General features: G+C 48.8%; 1 protein-coding gene across 5 annotated transcripts in view; it reads left to right on the top strand.

Moving 5' to 3' along the window:
* LOC127381833 (mitogen-activated protein kinase kinase kinase 3-like) overlaps positions 1-19,179 on the top strand; it is an 81,041-nt gene that overhangs the window by 58,137 nt on the left and 3,725 nt on the right. For all 5 annotated transcript variants that reach the window (XM_051612672.1, XM_051612669.1, XM_051612670.1 and 2 more), the window contains 9 exons: positions 5,982-6,115; positions 8,820-8,893; positions 10,899-10,966; positions 13,370-13,462; positions 14,460-14,654; positions 15,475-15,623; positions 15,894-16,025; positions 18,658-18,787; positions 18,971-19,148. In XM_051612672.1, coding sequence (XP_051468632.1) covers positions 5,982-6,115; positions 8,820-8,893; positions 10,899-10,966; positions 13,370-13,462; positions 14,460-14,654; positions 15,475-15,623; positions 15,894-16,025; positions 18,658-18,787; positions 18,971-19,148 — 1,153 coding nt within the window. The remainder of the gene's footprint in view (positions 1-5,981; positions 6,116-8,819; positions 8,894-10,898; positions 10,967-13,369; positions 13,463-14,459; positions 14,655-15,474; positions 15,624-15,893; positions 16,026-18,657; positions 18,788-18,970; positions 19,149-19,179) is intronic.

Here is a 19,179-nt window from a genome sequence, read left to right as displayed (position 1 = left end):
ACTTGTGAAGCTGTTAATGTAAGCCAGTGAGGAGCTGTGGCACCAGGAGCTGTCACTGACGTGTGAACGGGGCGTGCTGGGCAGAATTGATCCCACGTGTAGCTGTGCCAGCGAGATCAGTTCTTGCAAAGTTAGACTTTTCTACTAAGTTTTAATGCCATGCCTTGGCCTTTCCTTACTGTTTTGGAGCTGCTGGAATACCAAGAGAGTCCCTGACTAGGTCTGCATCACTGACTGTGAGATGTCACTGCCTTGAAGGACATCATGTAGATAAAACCTCCTCCTTCATCTGCCTTGTATCAGTTCTGCAAGGGTGAGAGCCTGAGGTACAGATGGATTTTGAGGAAATGGCCTAAGTAGCAGAGTGGAGGAATGAATGTAACATGCGGGTTTAATCTAAGCAATGGAGCAGGTGGCCTGGGCAGCACCAGTTGTAGGATGCAGAGTGTGCTGATGTTGGGATCTTCCAGAGGGTCTGCATGTTGGTTGCTAATGCACCCAAACCAGTGTCCTCAGTGCTGTAGGTAGCAAAGGTAACCAACCCATGCTATAGTCATCCCTCTGATTTTTCCTATGCAGACCATCAGTCTTGCTCTTAGTTTGACCAGAGGTTACCACAAACCCTCTGCATGGTAACAGCACACTGACCTCTCTTTGGAGTTACCTGGGGTCTGTATGAAGCTACTGCAGCTCTGCTTAGGAGGTGTTCACAATCCAGCAGATTCAGTTTTTCACCTCCTGAGTCTGAACTGGGTCATCCAGCAGCTGGGTAGAAACTCCAGTGACCTGAGAGGGAGAGCTCAAAATGGAAAGTCAAGCGTTAGACAGACAGAGCTGGTCCTGTGTTGTGGTTCCCTGAACTAGGGATTTCACTCAGCTTGGTGGACAATCAAAAGGCAACCTGAGGGGCTGGGATTTCTGCAGGAGAAACTGTTCTTCCCTTGGGGTTGCGGGGTGTTTCACAGTGTGACAGCATCTGCTGTCATCAGAGGGGTTTGCTCTCTAGAAAGGCTCTTCACTCAATTCATCTTTTCTCTTGAAACCACATTTAAAAGGAGATTGGAAGTGACTGTCTAGAAAGAGGTGCTTCAAGGTCACATTCTCAGAGTTTCTGAGGTGTCTCATGGTTTTCTGCTGACTCTGCCATGTTAGCAGCAGCAAAAAGTAATAAAACTGCATGTTGCTGGCACAAAGACACTGGAAGGAGGGTAGATGTTCTGGAGAAGCTTTGGCTATTTTTGCTCCAGCTGGGCAGAAAACGTCTTCACTCCGTGTCCCTGAAAAACCTTATGCAAAGTCAATATTTTCTATTTTTTTTTCCCCCATAAACTTTTTCAGTAGAAATCCCCTCCCCCCTTTTTTGGGGGGGGGAAGTATAAAATGTTCCAGTCTCTTGGTTACCAGCATCTGCAAATGTTCAGCTGAGTGCCAGGAAACTTTGGCTAAAAACTCTTTGGGTTCTGCATTTTCAGATAACTGAGGGTTGTTTTTATTTACTTGGAGGAAACATATTTCAGAACATTATCCACCACTTTCTGAACCACCCTATCCCAGAACGACAATTTCAGTGGAAACACTTGCCAAGAGCTTTATTTATTTCTATTTTTCTTTTTTTTTCCATGGTGGCAAACCAGGCTGCTGAGCCTTGGCATCATGTGCCCACCAGCCCTCTCCAGACCAGGAGCTAACACTGGTCAGGTCCATGCTGAGTGGCCATGGGAAGAGCAGGACTTTCACCTTAGAGAATTGCCACTGCAGTTCTGGTACCAGGTTTTCATGGGTGCCTGGACCCATGTGCAGCAGCATCTAACCCCTGCTAGCACACTGAGGGGATTTGAATGTAGACCTCCAAGAGAGGCAGTACAAAGTGAGGTGTTGTTTCTGTCCTCTCATCAAGGTGTGTGATCGTGGGCACCAGGCTGTGTTCGTGCCCAGCAGGGACTGTGGTGGCCACAGATGGAGTAAACAACTAGTGAGCACTTCTGGGGAAGCAGAAGCTTTGGTGCATGGGCTGGCCAGGTCACCCTGAGCAACACAGACATAGAGGTGATACCTGTGCCATTCAGTTCACTGGGCCAGGGCATGAACCTGTCTTGGTGTTTAATCATTAGTCCATTCCCTGGCCAGTCCTGTACCAATAGCTGCTCTCCCAGCAGTGCCTGCATGAAAATTGGGATAGTGCAGGTCAGGGACCTGTTACAGGAGTTGGGATGGATGAAACCCTCCCCCCACCCCAGGTTTTTGAGAGGAGGAGAATTCATCTGTGTGCATCATGCCACCTGCTTTAGGGTTAGAAAATGAGCTCTGCCTGCTTGTTAGCTTAGAAGTACCCTGAAATTTGGCTTAAATGTAGAAGCCCATCCTTAGAGGATCAGCAGAGAGGAGAGAGACTTGTGGGGGTCCCACTGAAAAGGAAGATGCTGAGGGAGGTTTGGCCTGCCTGCTCACGCCTTCCCACGACAGTCACAGAGTGAGAAGTCTCCTGCAGGTTTGTCCCTTCTCCTGGTGCCACTGCAGCCTGAGCCCTGGGGCTCAGAGGAGCAGCAGATCCTGACATCGTGTCCCTCCTTCAGCGACATCGTCCCAGGGCTGGGCTGGCCAGGCTGCAGCTGTGGGTGTAGGTGGCCACCAGCAAACCCTCCTCAACTGACCTGTAAGGGGCTTCTCTTCTCCATCAGGACCCCCCACATGATGCCCGTTGGTGTTGGAGGAGGTTTTGGGAAGGACCTGGCAGGGCAGGGAAAGGGTGAAGCCGGGGAAGGCGGAGGCAGAGGGAAGCCAAGGCTGGCACAGGGGAGCTGGCTGTACGTGTAGTACCACGAGCTCTGCACAGATTGCATGAAAGATACTTCTTCATAAAAATAACAGAAGGGAACATGAAAGATCCCAGCAGATGCCAGCAGTGACTGGGAGTCTCCGTGCTGGCCTGGTTCACCCAGCTCGGGACATGCTGTGCTCTAGCCTCAAATACATGGCTTTACATTAGGGCGTGCAATGTGGAGCAGGAATCCCTCCCCAAAGCACCTTGCCCCAGAGGGTAACTGAGGTCAGATGCTCAACCAGTGCCAATCTGCAGTTTCTCTGAGTTCAGGAATCCTGCTGAGACCCAGCCATTTGGCTTATAAAGTTCCTGGGAGCCTGCCCCAGCCCCACTGGATCTGAGGGCTGGAGCTGACATGTAACCCTGTGGACCCCAGGAGGACAGTCCCTTGGGGTTCTCCTCTCTCTGCCTGGAACTGCTGCTGTTTCTTGTGTCTTCCTCTGTCTTTGGGTGGATAAAGCAACATTGTTATTATTGGATATATTTATCCAATATGCCTCGTGTTGCCCCACTATGAATTAAGTCTGCCATTGAGTACCACAGCTGCTCTTCCCTCCTGGCCCCTGTTTTCCATCCCTCCCCTCACCAGCAGCCCTAGAGATTGCCTGAGGATTTTTTTAATGAGGCAGGATAGGGCTGAAGGGGGGGAATCAGCCTTGGGCTCTGGGACTCTGCTCCCACCAGCTCCCTGTCTTCCTTCCAGGCAGATGGGCTTGCATGGACGTAAAGCAGCAACAACAAGTGCTCCTGGAGGTGTGAAGCTGCATAAATTATTTAGAGCAGCCCTTCCACCCAAGCAGCCTGGCTGGAAGGGATCTGGTTCAATCCAGCAGTTACCAGGCGTGCAAAAGCCTGAGCGTTTTGTTGAACTTCCTTGCCTGCTGGGAAATGCCTGGTGTCTTATCCCCTTTCACAGTTTTTGGCAGGAAATGTGACTCTGGAAGGTCAAACACAACTGACCTGATGACCGGGAGCAGTTGTTACAGGCAAAGGCTTGATGTGAGATCATGCAAAGTCTTTACGCTCATGATAAATCTCATTTAACTCCCTGTGTCCACAATCAACCAGGGCATGGACAGCTCTTTGGAAAATCCAAGCTGAAGACTTCCTGGGCAGTGGGTGGCAGTGAGGGATGCCAGCACTGCATGAGCAAACCCACACCTCTTAGCAGCAGTAACAAAAATGCTCACCAGAGCTGAGATACAGCAGTTGCACCACGTCAAATCCTCTAGCAGCTGTTTGGAGCATTCTGGATTGACATCTGCTAAGCAAATGAGGGGATGACAACACAGGGATTTATCCAGGGTGCCCAAACTGTTAAATGGTTAAACCTTTGTTTATTTATCTTCAAAGAGAGGATGCTGTACTTCCCAACTGGTTTTGTTTTTAGGGCTGGTGGAAAGCCAGTTCATTATGAACACTGCAGCACTCAAGAGATTCTCTCCCCTTGATCTTGGCCTTACTTCAGTTGGGCTTTTTTTTTGGCTTTTTTTTTTTTTTTTTTTTTTTTTCTGTGTTCTTATCCTGCAGGAAATCTGTGAAGGAGAAAATAGGAAAAAAAAAAAAAAGTAACTCAAAGCCATATGACTTTTATTTTTACAATCCAAGGAGTCTGGAGGAAGATGTACAGTGGGACAGAGGTATCTATGTGTTTGGTATAAATCCAGAAAAACTGATTTAGTGATCTTTAATGCTGGTGTGGCACTTAACATGAGCAGCTCCTGATGGGTCTCAGCCTAAGTGAGAAGTGAGGACTTGAACTTCAAGTGTTGATCATGCTGGTGGATTTCTGCCAGAGATCAATCTGGCACAGTCACTGATGCAGAATAGCAGCAGAAGAAGCAGAATTGTTGTGCTGATTGATCAGTGTTGACTTTTCACAATGGGATAGGCCCCTTCCCAGTACCTTTCTCATGCAATATTGTGCTAAGCCCCTGGGCATGTTGTAACCAAATGGCAGTGACAAACCAAAGAGTTGGCAAGAGTCCTGCAGAAGTGGGTAAGAACTGTAAAGAAGCGCATGTCCGTGTGCTTTCTAAGTCTGCAAGGATGTGTGCTTTTTGGAAGCCAGCTTATAAACAAGTTGTTGTGTTGATGCAAAGGCTCACATTGCACAATACCAACTGGTTAAAGCTCCAGCACAGAGCAGCATGGACCTCTTGTCAGCAGTTCCTTGTCATGAAGTGATGACAGCCCAGGGATGGAGGAGAAGGGCTGTAGAAAGACAAGGGAAGCCAAGCCTGTGCCTCTGGGCCAAGGGAGGGCAATGCTCCCTAAATCCTGAAAAGGCATGAGGAATCAGTTAGCGTGGATTTGGGGGAATAATAGGGAGGAATGGGCTGTCGGCATAGAGAAGCTGTGGAGTTCTCTCCCAGGTGCAAAATAGAAGCCCTCTTTGCTAAACAGGCCTGGTGGGGTGTCTGCAAAAGCCTTGCTCCCTGTGCCAAGGTGTGCATGATGCACTGCAAAGTGCCAGGGCTTTCCAGGTGGCTCTGCCTGGTGTGGAGGCTCTGCCAGCTGAGGCTACAGAGAGGGGAAACAACCCTCACTTGTTGCTGGAGGATCACCCTCCAGCTGATCCCTGAGGTCTTTCCCCTCTCTGTGGTTCTTGGATTTGAAAGCTGATGTTTCTTCCTCTTTACTTTCATATAGGGAAGGGGGAGAAAAGAGGTGTATTTGAGTGCAAATGGCTTTCCATATAAGAAGTGGTTGAGTGGTGTTGCACCAAGTTCACCCTGGCTGTTTCCCAGATTGCTGAACAAGGCAAGAAAATGCCCAGATGTCAAAAAGGGGGCGTGGGTTTGGAGTTTGCATTTTGGTTTGAGATTGCCTGATTGTATTGCTACAAAACCCTGGAGCCCTTTTCTTTCTGGTGTTGACAGAGCACATGAATATATAGTGCACAGCTCTTAGGATCCAGGAGTAGGTTAAAGGCCAAGTCTGCTAGATATTGTGTGGCCCCACAGTAAGAAACAGTTCCTGTTGCAAAAGCTTTGTCGGATGCCCATAAACAGTATTGCATCTCTAGCTCCTCCATTCCCTTCCACACAAGTTTAAACCCAGCAGCCTCTCCAGGATATCTGTGATCACTGGAACAGTCTCTGAAAGGACTTGGATGTGGCAAGTCCTCTCCTTGACCCATCCCTTTCCCATGTTCTAGGCTCTCTGCACACTGGCCGGAGTTCTCCACCCCCAGGGAGCGTTCCTGAGGAGCAGCAGCAGATCGCACGCCAGGGATCCTACACCAGCATCAACAGTGAGGGTGAATTCATCCCTGAGACCATGGATCAGAACGTAAGTGGGGCCAGGGCATGCGGGTAGAACCCAGGCAGCATCAGGCATGAGGGAGGCCCTGCTGAGAGTGCCTTTCCCACCGTTAAATCCCCGGTGGGCTCTGCGCACGAAGCGCAGGCCAGTATTTCCAGGAATGGGTGCCCATGGGCTCAAGAAACAGTGGACCCCATTTCCAGGAACCCTAAAAGCCAGTTGCAGTGGTGCTGGCAACATGCTGGGGCACCTCAGGTAGCTCTGGAGGAGCATAGATCTGGCATACACAGGCACACCAGCTGCCAGGTCCTCCTGGCCACAGCCTTGGGATCCCTGGGAGTTTACCTGGGGATGTCAGCAGCTCTTGCTGCTTCCCATGTGCTGTTTCTGCCTGAGCTCCAGCTCCAGTCCTTGGTCCTGCCCACAGCCTCTCTGTGGTTTTGTCTCTCTGTCCCTCCCCGTATAATGGGTTTTTTCCCCTTTTCATGAGGAGTTTGTATATTGCAATCCCTCAGCCATAAAAGAGCAGGTAGTTCTTCAGCACAGTGATGAGAAACACCTCTTCCTTCCTCCAGTCAGGTTGGTTACCCATGATGGAGGAAACTCTGGAGTGTTGAGGGACCAGAGAGGGAGCAGCTTGTATCTCCCTCTCCGTTTGCAGTTCTGCTCAAGCTGTAGCTCTGAAGAGCTCAGTAGAGGTCCTGTGAAGTCAGCTGGGCTAACTAGGCACACAACTCATTCTTGCAAAGCTCTCAGAAGGGCAGGACCAGTTTCCACAATTTGCAGGAGGGCTGGCCATGCAGGAGGGAAACATCCAGAAGGTACTAAGCTCACTCCAACAGACTGCTGTGATGGCCCCCAAGGATCTTGTCTAGGAAGATGTGCATTTCCTAAACTCAAACAGCACCCACTAGCTCTGCTTTTGTGTGCAAGCTGTGCCAGTGTTTCCATGGCAAAGTTGTGTTTTCAGTGGTTTATTATACAGCCATTAATAAAATGAGAAGTCACTCCGGGTGAGTCTTGGCAGCATCAGAGTGCAGATGTATCTTGTGCTCCTTGCAGCCAAAAGTTGCCTTTCTATTGTTTTTCACATGCCTTCCAAACACGTTTGATAGGATTAAGACAAATTGTGTGTGCGTGCAGGGGGAGGGTCCACATGAACCCTCTCTTGGGTGTAAATCAGCACAGCTCCACTGGCTTTTAATGGAGCTCCATCAGCACTAGCTGAGGTCTGAGCCTGCTCCTGATGAAGGTTCCCAGATGCTCTCCTTGCTTTTCCCCAGCATCACGCTGTGGGTGGCCTGCTGCCCTTCTCTAGCAAATTAAATGCAGGAAAAGGATCAGGGGATGTTTGGTGGGTTTTTTTTCCCCTTCTCCTTGAGCAGCCATGTTTTTCTCCATGGGGGCTTTGCCCTCAGAATGTCCTCATGCTGCAGCTTCCATCTGTGCCTTGTGGAAAGCCACTTACAAGCTGGTGCTTCTGCCTTTTTGGGGGGTGGCCCTGTGCAAGCCTGTGATGTAACTGCAGTCTTTGCCTTGAGACCAGCTTGGCAGATGGACAGACACTGAGTATGGAGCCTCCTTGGATTCCCAATCCTATGCTTTCAAGAAATGAGTCTGTTTCAGCATTATTAACTGCTGGGAGAGCCCTGATGTGGCTGGCAGGGGTGGGGAGTAGGGTCTAGCAGAGGTCTTGCTCCTTTTTGGCTGGGGCACTTTGAAGGATGAGGCTTTGGGGTAGAAACTGGGAAGCAAAGAAAAATTGCCCTTTCCAGTTGAGACTATCCTGCCAAAACAACAGGAGCTGTTATGACAACCGGTTGAGGAGGTCTGACAGGAACAGCACATGGAAAGGGAGGCTGTTCCCGGACACAGGGAAGGAGGAGCCAGCTTAGGGTGACTCCACTGTGGTGTTTAACCCTTGTTGCTCAGCTTTCCTGGGAACAAGCTGGGCTTGGGGCTGGCTGTGGAGTAGGGGATGGTGAGTGTCCACAGTGGGTCTGCAGCAGGAGGAAGCATCGTACCGACAGCAGCACAGGGTGGCCCTGAGCAAGCTCTGCTCCTCCTGGAATTGCACATAGCCCCTGGGTCTGCCACTCAATACAAAACCTCTATTGTTACTAACTAGCTATAAATAACCCCATCCAGTACAATGTCTCATCCAGGAAGCAACACAAATGCAGCTTTTGACTCACTGAGCTAGGGAGAGCCAAGCTTGTTTCTCCAGCCAAAAGAAAGCCCTGATGATGCTTCACTTATCACCAGAGAGGAAGGCTGGTCCTCTGTGCCAGGCCAGCTTGGGGAAGTCAGGAGTCCAGGGCTGTGCTCCTGGCTGTGGTGTGCAGTATCTTCTTGGCCTTGGGCACATTATTTTTGTCCTGATATATATATATATATATAAAATTATTTTTTTTCCCACAAATACTTTGAGCACTTTGAGTCTTACTGACACCGCAGTGTGGTTTGAACATCAGGGTGCCAATGAGCTTTGCCTCAGTTTCCCTACTAGCAAATAGGAGTTGGAAAGAACAATAATCCAGAGAGGGCATCATAAAAGGATTTCTACTGGGAAGAAAACTTTTCTTAGAGTGGATCTCAGCTCTGCTGGGGCTGGCATCAGCTGGTGTGAATCAGCCAGTCACTTTGTTGACCCTGCAGAGACCTGCTAGCACTGAAGCCTGAAGAGCTGCAGAGCATGGATTTATTGTTTCTCCTTTTCTGTCACTGTCAGATGCTTGAAGCTTTCATCAGCCCTGATGAGTCGCTGTCTGGGAGCTGCCAGTCACTGGACAGGTCTGTGGACAGGTGAGTTGTGCATGTCACCATGTTCACAAGCTGAAATGCAGCCTCTGCTCCATAGCAGGAGGGGAGTGGGGTCAGTGGCATGCCTTGAGGTTCCAGTTGGAACGTACCCAAGCAAAACAAACTTATCCTGAATGCTGAAAAACAGATCCTAGATGGATGTGTGTGCCGTGGTATGATTTGAATTATAGTCATCTGAGCTGGACAGAGTAGCTGGGGATCTGTGGACAGCCTGGCTTTGTGTGCCCAGGTTTTCTGCTGTGGTCACATCCTTCTCCTACCCCTCTGGCTTTCCACAGTCATCATCTCAATGCTCCATTAGCCTCTCCACGCCTCCTCCTCCCCGGGTATGCTGGCCGCTCTCCTTTGACTAGTTGTAAATTTGGCAGCCCCTGTGCACTGCCAGCAGCCACAGACATGTCAGTCAAGGTGCTGAGGACACCAGACAAGCAGCAACTAAGTTTAGCTTCTCAGCAGGAAGCAACTAGGACATGTTGTACTAACATGGGCTGCAGTTCAATAGCTGGTGCGGCTGGTTGGTCCGAGCTCAGGCGTGCACAGCAACTGTACGTTTGCTGCTGTGCACAGCAGGCTGCCTATAAGACACAGTGTCCCCTTGGGAAGCAATATATATTTTTTTTCATCTGCATCAAAGGTTTTATGGTTCCCCCCCCACCATTGCTTTTGCCATACAGCATCAAGGCTGTGTTCCAGCAGGTCTGCCTTGTCCTAATTTGATTGTTTAGCGTGCTTCGGGTTTGCAGCTCTGTGGGCTTTGGATCTCTCTCAGCATCAAGGTCCATTTCCTTTTTGTGGCTTTTAATAATTTCCTGTGATGCATTGGCTCATTGTTACGGCTGTATCAAAGCTGGATTCCTGCTTCCAGCCTCAGTGCCCCAGCTTCATTTTTGCATAGACTTTGTTAGGAAGAACAACAGAAGGAGCCTGGCCTGGTTATTACAACACTTTACTGTGACCCAGGAGAAGAGTGTTGGGTGTGTTTGCCAGAGGGCAGTATGGCTTGGTTTCACACACAAAGAAGCAGGCAGCTGTGTTCAGTCATGGGGTCTGGGAGCTGGAAAAGCCAAGAGGAGGGCTGTACTCTGCAAAGGCAGAGAGAGGAGTTAGATATGACTATTCCTGCAAAGCTGTAGCTGAGCCCTTGCTGCCAATTGCTCGGGGTGGCTCGAGCCTCAAGAGGGCAGAGCTAGTCACGAGGCACAGTGACCAGGCTGATGCTGAGAGGTAACATGACAAATTCCTAGCAAACCTGCATGGGCAGCTTTGACACGAGTAGATTTCAGAGGACTTTACAAAGCAGATTTTTACTACTGTGCCCGTTTTGTGAAAAGGGAGAGTGGAAAAGCAACTTGTCTGGATCACCCTGTTGGCCCTTACAGAGGCAGGGGTGAAATCAGGGTCACCAGGATCCCCTTGTGGTGCTTCATCACCCTCTCAGTGTGGTTTAAAGACCTTGAGCCTTGAAGCACTGAGCTCACTTTCTCCCTCCTGGTCTCCTAGGAGGGCGTTTGTGCCCAGTGGGGTTGTGGACTCTCCTGTGTGAGGAAGATGGAGGGTGATGTTGCAGAGAAGTGGAGACCTGCATGAATCAAGGGTGACTGAAAGACTCCAGTGTGTACATCTGCAGCAACTAAGCCATGTTCACTGTTAAACCCTTCATGTTGAGGGAAGAGAAATTTGCAGTCCTCTCTCTGTGCTGTCTTGTGTGTCGGTGTGAGGGGTCTTTGCTTCATTTCAGCCTGGGGACTGTATCTTCTGCATCATCCCTCTTGTTTGCCACAGGAACATGCTGTGGCCCAGGAAAAAAACCGACTTCATTCTAGTGCAGGTAGAGGATGGGAGCTCAGTTGGATAGACGGGGATGATCAGTGCCTCTTGTGGTATAGCCTGTTCTTTCTGTATTTAATCACTTCCTAATTCATTCCACAGCCTTTCTGATATAATAAATTGGATCTTTTTTTTCCCCCCTCCCTTCATCTCTTTGCAGCCCTCCCTTTACCCAAACCCCTGTTCCTGGAAGAAAAAGCCATCCCAAAGACAGTCTTGATTGCATGGGTAAGGCACTCTTGTAGGTTTGTATTTGCTTGAATGTATTAAAAGCATGTAGTAAAGAGGCTGGATAAAGGGCTATTAGGGAGATGACACAGCATGGGAAGTAATTAAAAACAGTCAAGCAAACTAGCTCCATTGCTTGGGTTACACTTCAACAATGACCCTGCAATGATCAAACATGAATGTTCTTTAAAATCAAAAGACCCAGAGCATCAAACACAGGCAGGGTTGCTCTTGTCATCATTAACCCTTCTTGGCTCTGCAGCAGTAGTGGTAGCACTGAAGAGCCTTTGGGCCTGGTTTGAGAATCAGTTTACAGCAGCAACAGTCCAAACTGGGGTAGCAAGGTCCCTGAAGTAAGTGGATGAAAGCAAATAAAGCTGTTGAAAGATGAGAGATGAGTGCTGTGTTGGAAGAAGGTGCTGAGGGGCCATTGCTGTGATATTTGGAAACAACTGGGAAGGTGCTGAGAAGCTGGAAACAGGCTTGTGGCATCACTTTGTGTTTCTGTGAGCTTCACTCTCAGGATCCTGAGTTCCTACATAGCAAAACCTGAGTCCCAAACTCTCTAAGAAGTTATCCCTCTTCTCCTTCCATTAATAATAGACAAGGAACTATTGGAGAGAGTCCAGCATAGGCCACTAAGATGATTAAGGGCTTGGTGCATCTACCATATGAGGAAAGGCTGGGAGAGCTGGGGCTGTTCAGCTAAGAGAAAAGGAGGCTGAGGGGGGATCTCATCAATGCTTGTAAATATCTAAAGGGGGTGTCAGGAGGATGAGGCCAGACTCTTCTCAGTGGTGTCTGGTGACAGAACAAGGGACAGTGGTCACGAACTGGTACACAGGAGGTTTAACCTAAATATGATAAAATACGTCTTTACTCTGAGGGTAACAGAGCCCTGGGACAGGCTGCCCAGGGAGGTTGTGGAGACTCCATCTCTGGAGACATTCAGAACCTGCCTGGACATGTTCCTGTGTGATCTGCTCTAGGGGATCCTGCTCTGGCAGGGGGGTTGGACTAGATGATCTCCAGAGGTCCCTTCCATCCCCCACCATTCTATGATCCTGTGGAATGCTGTTAGAGAAAGTGTATTGGTGACCTGCAAGGATCATAGGTTGCTGCTTAATCTCTTAAAAACATCCAGCTGGTTAAGTCATGGAAACTCTGTAATATTGGAATGACTTTCACGATTAAAAATGAACAAATGGCAGTCAGCCTGTGGCATGATAACTTGTTTCTGGCCCAGGGCAGGATTTCTGGATGGAACTGTAGAGATGAAGCTGCAGTCAGTCCCCGTTGCTGAAGGTTTTAATACATCCCCAGTGGCAGGGGAGGCATTTTGCTTTGAGACACCACTCAGCACTGCTACTCACATGTGGCTCGCTGAGAACCTCTTGACCTGTCCTTGTTGCTTTTCTTGCTGACTGTATTTCAGCCATTCTGCACTCCTTGTGCTCCTGCTGTCATGGGGAAGTCATGCTGAAGCACAGCTGAGGCCAGGAATGGTCTCCAAGGAGAGGCTCCTGGCCCCAGGCTAAGACAAACAAATAATCAGAACAGACTGTGTCATTAGAGTTGGATGGAGGAAAAACAGGAGGTGAAAGATGGGGGGGAAATGACAGATATTTTAATCTCAAGTTATTCAGTGCTACCAGCAATGGCTTCCTGTGCTGTGTTGTTGTTTTTTTTTTATTAAAAAAATATGCACTTATCTCACATGCCCATCCATCTCTCTTATAATCTTATGTCTGATCTAAGCTCTGGTGTTTAATCCCTTCTGCATATTCTAAGTCTATCTTTCTAGTATTTAATCAAAGTAAATATAAATATTTAGAGATCTGGGGGTGTAAATGGGTCTGTGGCTTTCAGAGGTCAGGAGTCACATCTGAGAAGAAAGAGGGGAGGGATTGTCTGGTGTTAGCCAAGAGCTGGATTTTTACATTTCCCTGGAAATAGCTGATATCAGAGCAGAGGTTTTGGAGTCGGTGGATCTGGGCCTGAGGCTGCCTGGCAGTCCTGTTTCCATGCTAATTTTTGCATTTTCCATGTGCAAATAAGATGTTTAGTGCTCGGTTTTGGAAACTAAACACAGTCATGTTAATGCACTGCCTTGTATTTGGACAGAGTGGGCCAGGGTCCATAAAGTTAGTGGTTAAACCTCTGTTGGCTTTAGGGGGACCAAGACCAGTGTGTATAACCCTTATGTTCCACTAAGAAGTGTTTGACTGTGGACAGATTTCAGGGTGAGCCTTGGGGAATGTCTGGCTGTGTAAATTAACTGCTTGTTACCTTGTTCTTGGTTGTAATTCTGTGAGAAGACTGGAGTGCTCTCCCATGAGAAATGTTCTGGGCATTTGATTCCCAGCTGCTCTCAGAAACCCATCTCTTCTTCCTTCCTGACAGATTTTGACATCCCATTCTGCGAGAGGTTTGGGAAAGGTGGGACCTTCCCAAGGCAGTACCACCTCTCCCAAAGTCGCAAGGACTACAGTGACGGTAAGAACATGAGGGAGGGTCAGGGAGGGAGCTGCTTGGTCAAAGATCTCAGTGGCTTGTGGCAGCGCCTGGGGCTGGAGAGACTTGGGAAGGAGAGATTTCTGATGAAGGGAGAAACACCAAGTAATTTGAGATTCACTTGTGTATTCTGAAGAGCATCCTCTGTGAGACCTTGTGGGTCAGCTCTGGGTGGGTGCTGAGCATCTGCAGTCAGCTGTTCAGCTCCTTCTCTGCTTGTGCCTGTTGTGGTAATTTAGCCCCCTGGACGTGTGGCATTTCTCATCCCTGGCAGTAACAACCTTTCTGTTCCCCTCTGCTTGCTTTTGAGGATGCTGGTTTGTGACCTTTACAGCAGGTTTCTCATGGAGCTGTAAGAAATCCCCTGGCAAATGCAGGGCAGCAGTATCTGTTCATCTCTTTCTTTCAAGCGGGTGAGCTTTGAGCTTTTGGGACCACTCCATCACCTCCTTGCTGCTCCTTCTTTCCCTGTATGACACTGCAAGTGGTGGGAGGCAAAACTGAAAAAGAATCAAATTCCTTTAGAAAAAAAATATTAGGGATGTGCAGGCAGCATATTGAGCCTTCCAGAATGAGCTTCATCTCTCACTGACACCACCTCTGTGAACAGTTATCACAAGATCTGGCAGCACTTGTGTGGTCATTTGTATTGTGGTCTTAGGGGATGCCAGGGATAATTTGCAATGTACATCCCTGCCTGTTCAGAGTTTAATTGTGATTAACAACCAACAAAAACCCTAATGTAATTAACTTGTTGCAAACCCCTCTGGAAACATCTGCATTAGATGCAATGCCTGCTGTTTAACAACTCTTAAATCAAATTTAAAATGTTCACAGGGCTTTGCTTCAGTTTCATTAAGCTTGTTGTGTTCAGTTTGAAGAGGTGCATCACTGCATCTGGGCAGCAATGTGAGAAGGTGGTGATGGGTAGATCCAAGCTGGTGTGTCCCTGTGCTGTAACTCTCTTTTTCTCCTGCAGGCCGGAGGACTTTCCCCAGGAGTTACTTCCCACAGGAGAACTTGTTTCAGCTTGTCCCTTCCAGCAGAACCAAGAGCTTCACGGGGGACAGCAAGCTCAGCACCTTGCAGTACGACGAGTACAGGCCCAAGTGGTGGAACAATTGTGAAAAAGGTCTGCAGGTCTTCAGCACCTCCCCCACAAAAGCTAGGAACTGTAAGTACATCAAAGCTGCTGGTGTCTGAGGTCTCAGCACGTCTGGATCTCAACACAAAACTGAGTTGCCATCACCTGCTGAGCTCGTGGGCATCAGCTGAGCTCGCCTGGTATGATGCACCCTGATTCCATCCCAGCACGAGGCACACTGTGCCAGGTTACACCTCAGTGAGGAAGATTTAATACAACACAGTGCATCTTACCTTGGGCTTGGGTTGAGAGCATGTGTGGGGTCAACTGGTGGAGGAATATCCTGCTGTGTTGGACTGTCAATGTGCTTGCACAGCAGAAGCTTTCAGGAGACTTGGGATGCGGGAGCAAATACATCCAGAGTCTCCCTTCCCTGCTTACATTGCTGAGATTGCTCTGGTGTTGCAAGACTGTCCATGCCACAGAAATAGGTGCATTCTGGTCCTGTTCAGTGATGGGTAACAACCTAGGAATGACCAGTGAGATAAAACTCTACTGCTCCCTATCTGGGTGGCTGCTCCACCATGCTGAATCCTGCTAACCACTGCTGCAGCAGAGGAAGGTCCAGCATTGGCTAATCATGTGTTTTTTGGAGGAAGGACTCTTAAAGAAACCTGGCTTTTCTGGGACTTGTTTCTGCTTTATACAAATGCAGATTGGGAGACACCCCACATAAACATACACCACCAGTACTAGTGCAGTTTAAAGTGGTTTGTTGTGGTGCCCCTGGGAGAGGGTGACTTGTCACTTGCCCTGGTGAGCTTGATCTGCACTCTGTAGGGTCAGATGGACCCTGATGCTGAAGTCTCCCTGCTGTGCTCTTCTCTCAGCCCTCTTCTCTCTCTTGCAGCCCTGCAGGCACCTGTGAACTGGAGGCTGGGGAAGCTGCTTGGAAGAGGAGCTTTTGGGGAGGTTTATCTCTGCTACGATGCTGACACTGGCCGGGAGCTGTCGGTGAAGCAGGTGCCTTTTGACCCTGACAGTCAAGAGACAAGTAAAGTGAGTATGAGGGCAGGACTGTGTTCTGCAGCACACTGGGGACTTGAGACAAGCAAACCTGTCTCAAAGCCAAGCCCTTGAGTATCCCACCTGTCTTTCTCCTCACTCTCATAGGGCAGTGCTCCTCGTTTCTGAGCCTTATGTGGCTGATGTCCTCATGGGCAGCTTCCCAGGTGCTATGAAAACAGCGCTCAGCATCCAGCAGCATTTGGATAATATTCCCAAAGTAACCATTCCCTTTTGTCATGAAGCATGTCTGTTTTGTTGCAGGAGGTGAATGCCTTAGAATGTGAGATTCAGCTGTTGAAAACTCTCCGTCACGACAGGATAGTGCAGTACTATGGGTGTCTGCGGGATCCTGAGGAGAAGAAACTGTCTATCTTTGTGGAATACATGCCAGGGGTGAGTCTGGGTCCTCTAGAGATTGTCCTGAAAGGCAAAGATCAGATTGAGACTGCCCTGGACTTCGGTGAAATTTAGATCTGGAGTTAAACTCTGCGGCTGAAGCTGCTCTATATCTGATGAGCCAAACCAGAACAGTGGATCTCAGCATGGGAAGGCTTAGGTTGGGAGTCAGATGTCATGGTGAAGCTCCTCAACAGGCAGGTTTGAATCCTGGAGCAGGGTGTGTTTGCAGTCTGGAATCTGAACTTGGTGAATGTGGGACATGGTCCAGATCTGTCTCCAAACATTGTGGCCTGAGCCCATCCTTAAGTATTTATTGCAAATCCCTGCAGGAAATGCTCTAGCACAACTGTCCACCCACAGCTGTCACCAGTTATTTATGACTTTCAGCACGTGTGTATTAAAACCAGGGTTACTTACTTGTAAGTCTTCTCTTGAGGGCAGGACTTCTTGTTGGTAGCACTCTCCTCTTGTGCAGGAGTGGCTTCAGTTTGGGACTTTGCTGAGATGGGATAAAATAGCCCTAGGGAAGAAGAAGACCAGGAAGTTTTAAGACAGTCTAAGCAGGGGCTGGAGAATGTGTGCAGATCAGCTGAACATCTTTCTCCAGTTGCAAGCATGTGAGTTACAGCAGCCATCTAGACAAAGCCATTGGTTGGTGTAAACCAGCATAACACTATTTACATCACTGGAGGATCTGTTCTCTTAAGCCCTCCCTGCCCAGCTGGATTCATTCCCCAGAGTGTGGGAGAATAAACCCTTGTTTATACAGAGATTTGTAAGGTCAGAAGGGACGATTAAGTCATCTAGTTGCAAATAATTTTGGTCATTAGTAAATGTGCTTGAAGTTCTCCTAATATATCTTGCATGTGAGTAGTCAGGTGGACTTCCAGGCGTTTGAGTGCCTTCCAAGCCCTGTTCTCCCTCTCTCCTTGAGGGGAGGCATCTCACCTTACCACAAGGCATGGACCCCCCGAGGATTAAACCCTGGGAGTTTCAGCAGCCCCCTTGCCACTCTCTCTGCAGTGTGCTGATGTTTGTTAGCAGCCAGGAAACCAACATTTGATGCTGGGGAGGTGTCCAGCAGGGCTGGAAGTTGAGTGTTTGTTTTTTTAATGATAATCCAGAGCTCTGACCAAATACAGATTGATTGTCGTGCTGCAACCAGGGCTCATTTCACAAAAGCAGCTCTGGGCTTTGGTTTTCAAGGCCAGTGGAAGTGAATGAGTTCCCAAACCTTGCAGGACAGCAGCTCCACAAGCCAAGCTTCTGATTTAACCTAGCCAGCTTGGCAAAATCTTCACGGGGCCAAGCTGAGTTGTACCTTCAGCCTGGCATCTTTACAACTGCCCCCATTAAATAACTGATTCTGCGTTTTTCATCCTGGCCATTCAACTATTTTTTCAATTTAAGATTAGAAAATGCAATGGTCTATCTGACCAAAGCCCTTGAAGACCCTGGTTCCTCTTCTTCAGTATCATGTTTGATGTCCCTACCTCAGGGTGAGGGAGGTCAGGCTAGGAAGCTTGTTCAGGCTGTGAGTGAGGGAATATACCCTGCACAGAAGTTGCACCAGGCTGGGTAATTTCAGAGCATCTCGGGTTACTTTAGCAGCACTGTGAAAAGGAAGGAGGGGTCCCACCACCAGCCTCAAAAGTAGGCCAAAACCAGTAGCTGAGCAGAGCAACAGCAGAGGTGGGTGGATGTGGAAAAGCTGATAAGAGTTTGAGTGACTGATTTGAAGCAGAGCATCCCACTGTTCCCAGAAGGTAAGGACTATGGCAATCTTGGATCAGACCCAGGGCTGCAGGACAGGCAGAAACAGGATCAGTTTCCCCTTCTGCTTTTCAGCCAGCCTGAATGCTGGAGGTAGATCTAGGTGCAGCCTCTCTGACTGAACCCCAAATCTGCCTCTGGTTCACCCCTGCTAAAACCCAGCTCAGGCATAGTGAGGGACATCCATTTCCAAGTGGAAAATGCAGCTAAAAACAAGGGATTCAAGTCTTGCAGATGTCAGATGTCTGCACCCCTGCTTCCTTCCCTCTTTGATCAGTAAAATCTAACCAGTAGGAGTCTGCATGCCTGGGTCAGAAATTCAAGGCTGGGTGTTTGCAAATTGACTGCTCTGGGTCTTCTGGTTGAAGCAGCCCCCATGTAGGGCTGATCATGTCCCTCGTGAGTCTGTCATGAGTCTGTCTGACTCGTGGCAGTGGGTAGTCCTTGCTGTGACAAGCTGTGATAGATAGGCTTCATAGAAGACTGACTCATCAGCTTGGCCCTGAGGAGCCAGTCGGGTTGATCGTCTCAGTGAGTTCTAACTTCTTGCCAATGTAGTCCTTCTCCATGAGATGTTAGTGATGTCCAGCCACTAGAGGGGGAAAAAGATCTGTAGTGTTGGCAGAAGGTAGCACCAGAGACTGTGCCTCTTTCTCCACTGGGATCTCGGAAGTCTGGAACAAGTCCTTGCTCCCTGGAGCGCCCAGTGGATTTGTATCTTTCTGTTTCTTCAGCAGAGTGGCTTTGTTAAGCTAGGAGACAGAGTGGTCAGGAAAGTTTAAAAAGTCACTGCGACATGACGCACCTGGTTCTGCTGGTCCTGATGGTTGCTGGTGTTGTTTCTTTGCAACAGGGCTCGATAAAGGACCAGCTAAAAGCTTACGGTGCTCTGACCGAGAACGTCACACGGAAGTACACCAGGCAGATCCTGCAGGGAGTCTTCTACTTACACAGCAATATGATTGTCCACAGAGACATTAAAGGTGAGTAGATAATAGAGAGAGGCTTCTTGCTTGCTTGGATTTGTTCAACTCACCCCCCACCTGAGTGTAAATTCCTGTGCAAAACGTAGTGCCTTTGCCCTCCCTGCTCTCCTCACTGTAGCCACTTCAGCTCAGGTTTCTGCTTCACCTCTTGGGTTTTTTGTTTTCGCTTTTCACCCCTAGGTGCAAATATTTTGAGAGATTCTGCAGGAAACGTGAAACTTGGAGACTTTGGGGCCAGCAAACGCATTCAGACCATCTGCATGTCTGGGACTGGGATTAAGTCTGTCACGGGAACACCCTACTGGATGAGCCCAGAGGTTATCAGTGGAGAAGGCTACGGAAGGAAAGCTGACGTGTGGTAAGGAGTACAGCAGAAACCCTGTCATTCC

This window comes from Apus apus, chromosome 2 (assembly GCF_020740795.1).
Source record: "Apus apus isolate bApuApu2 chromosome 2, bApuApu2.pri.cur, whole genome shotgun sequence".
NCBI lineage: Eukaryota > Metazoa > Chordata > Aves > Apodiformes > Apodidae > Apus > Apus apus.
Note: the sequence above shows the minus strand (reverse complement) of the source record. Positions and strands in the feature narration are given on the sequence as shown.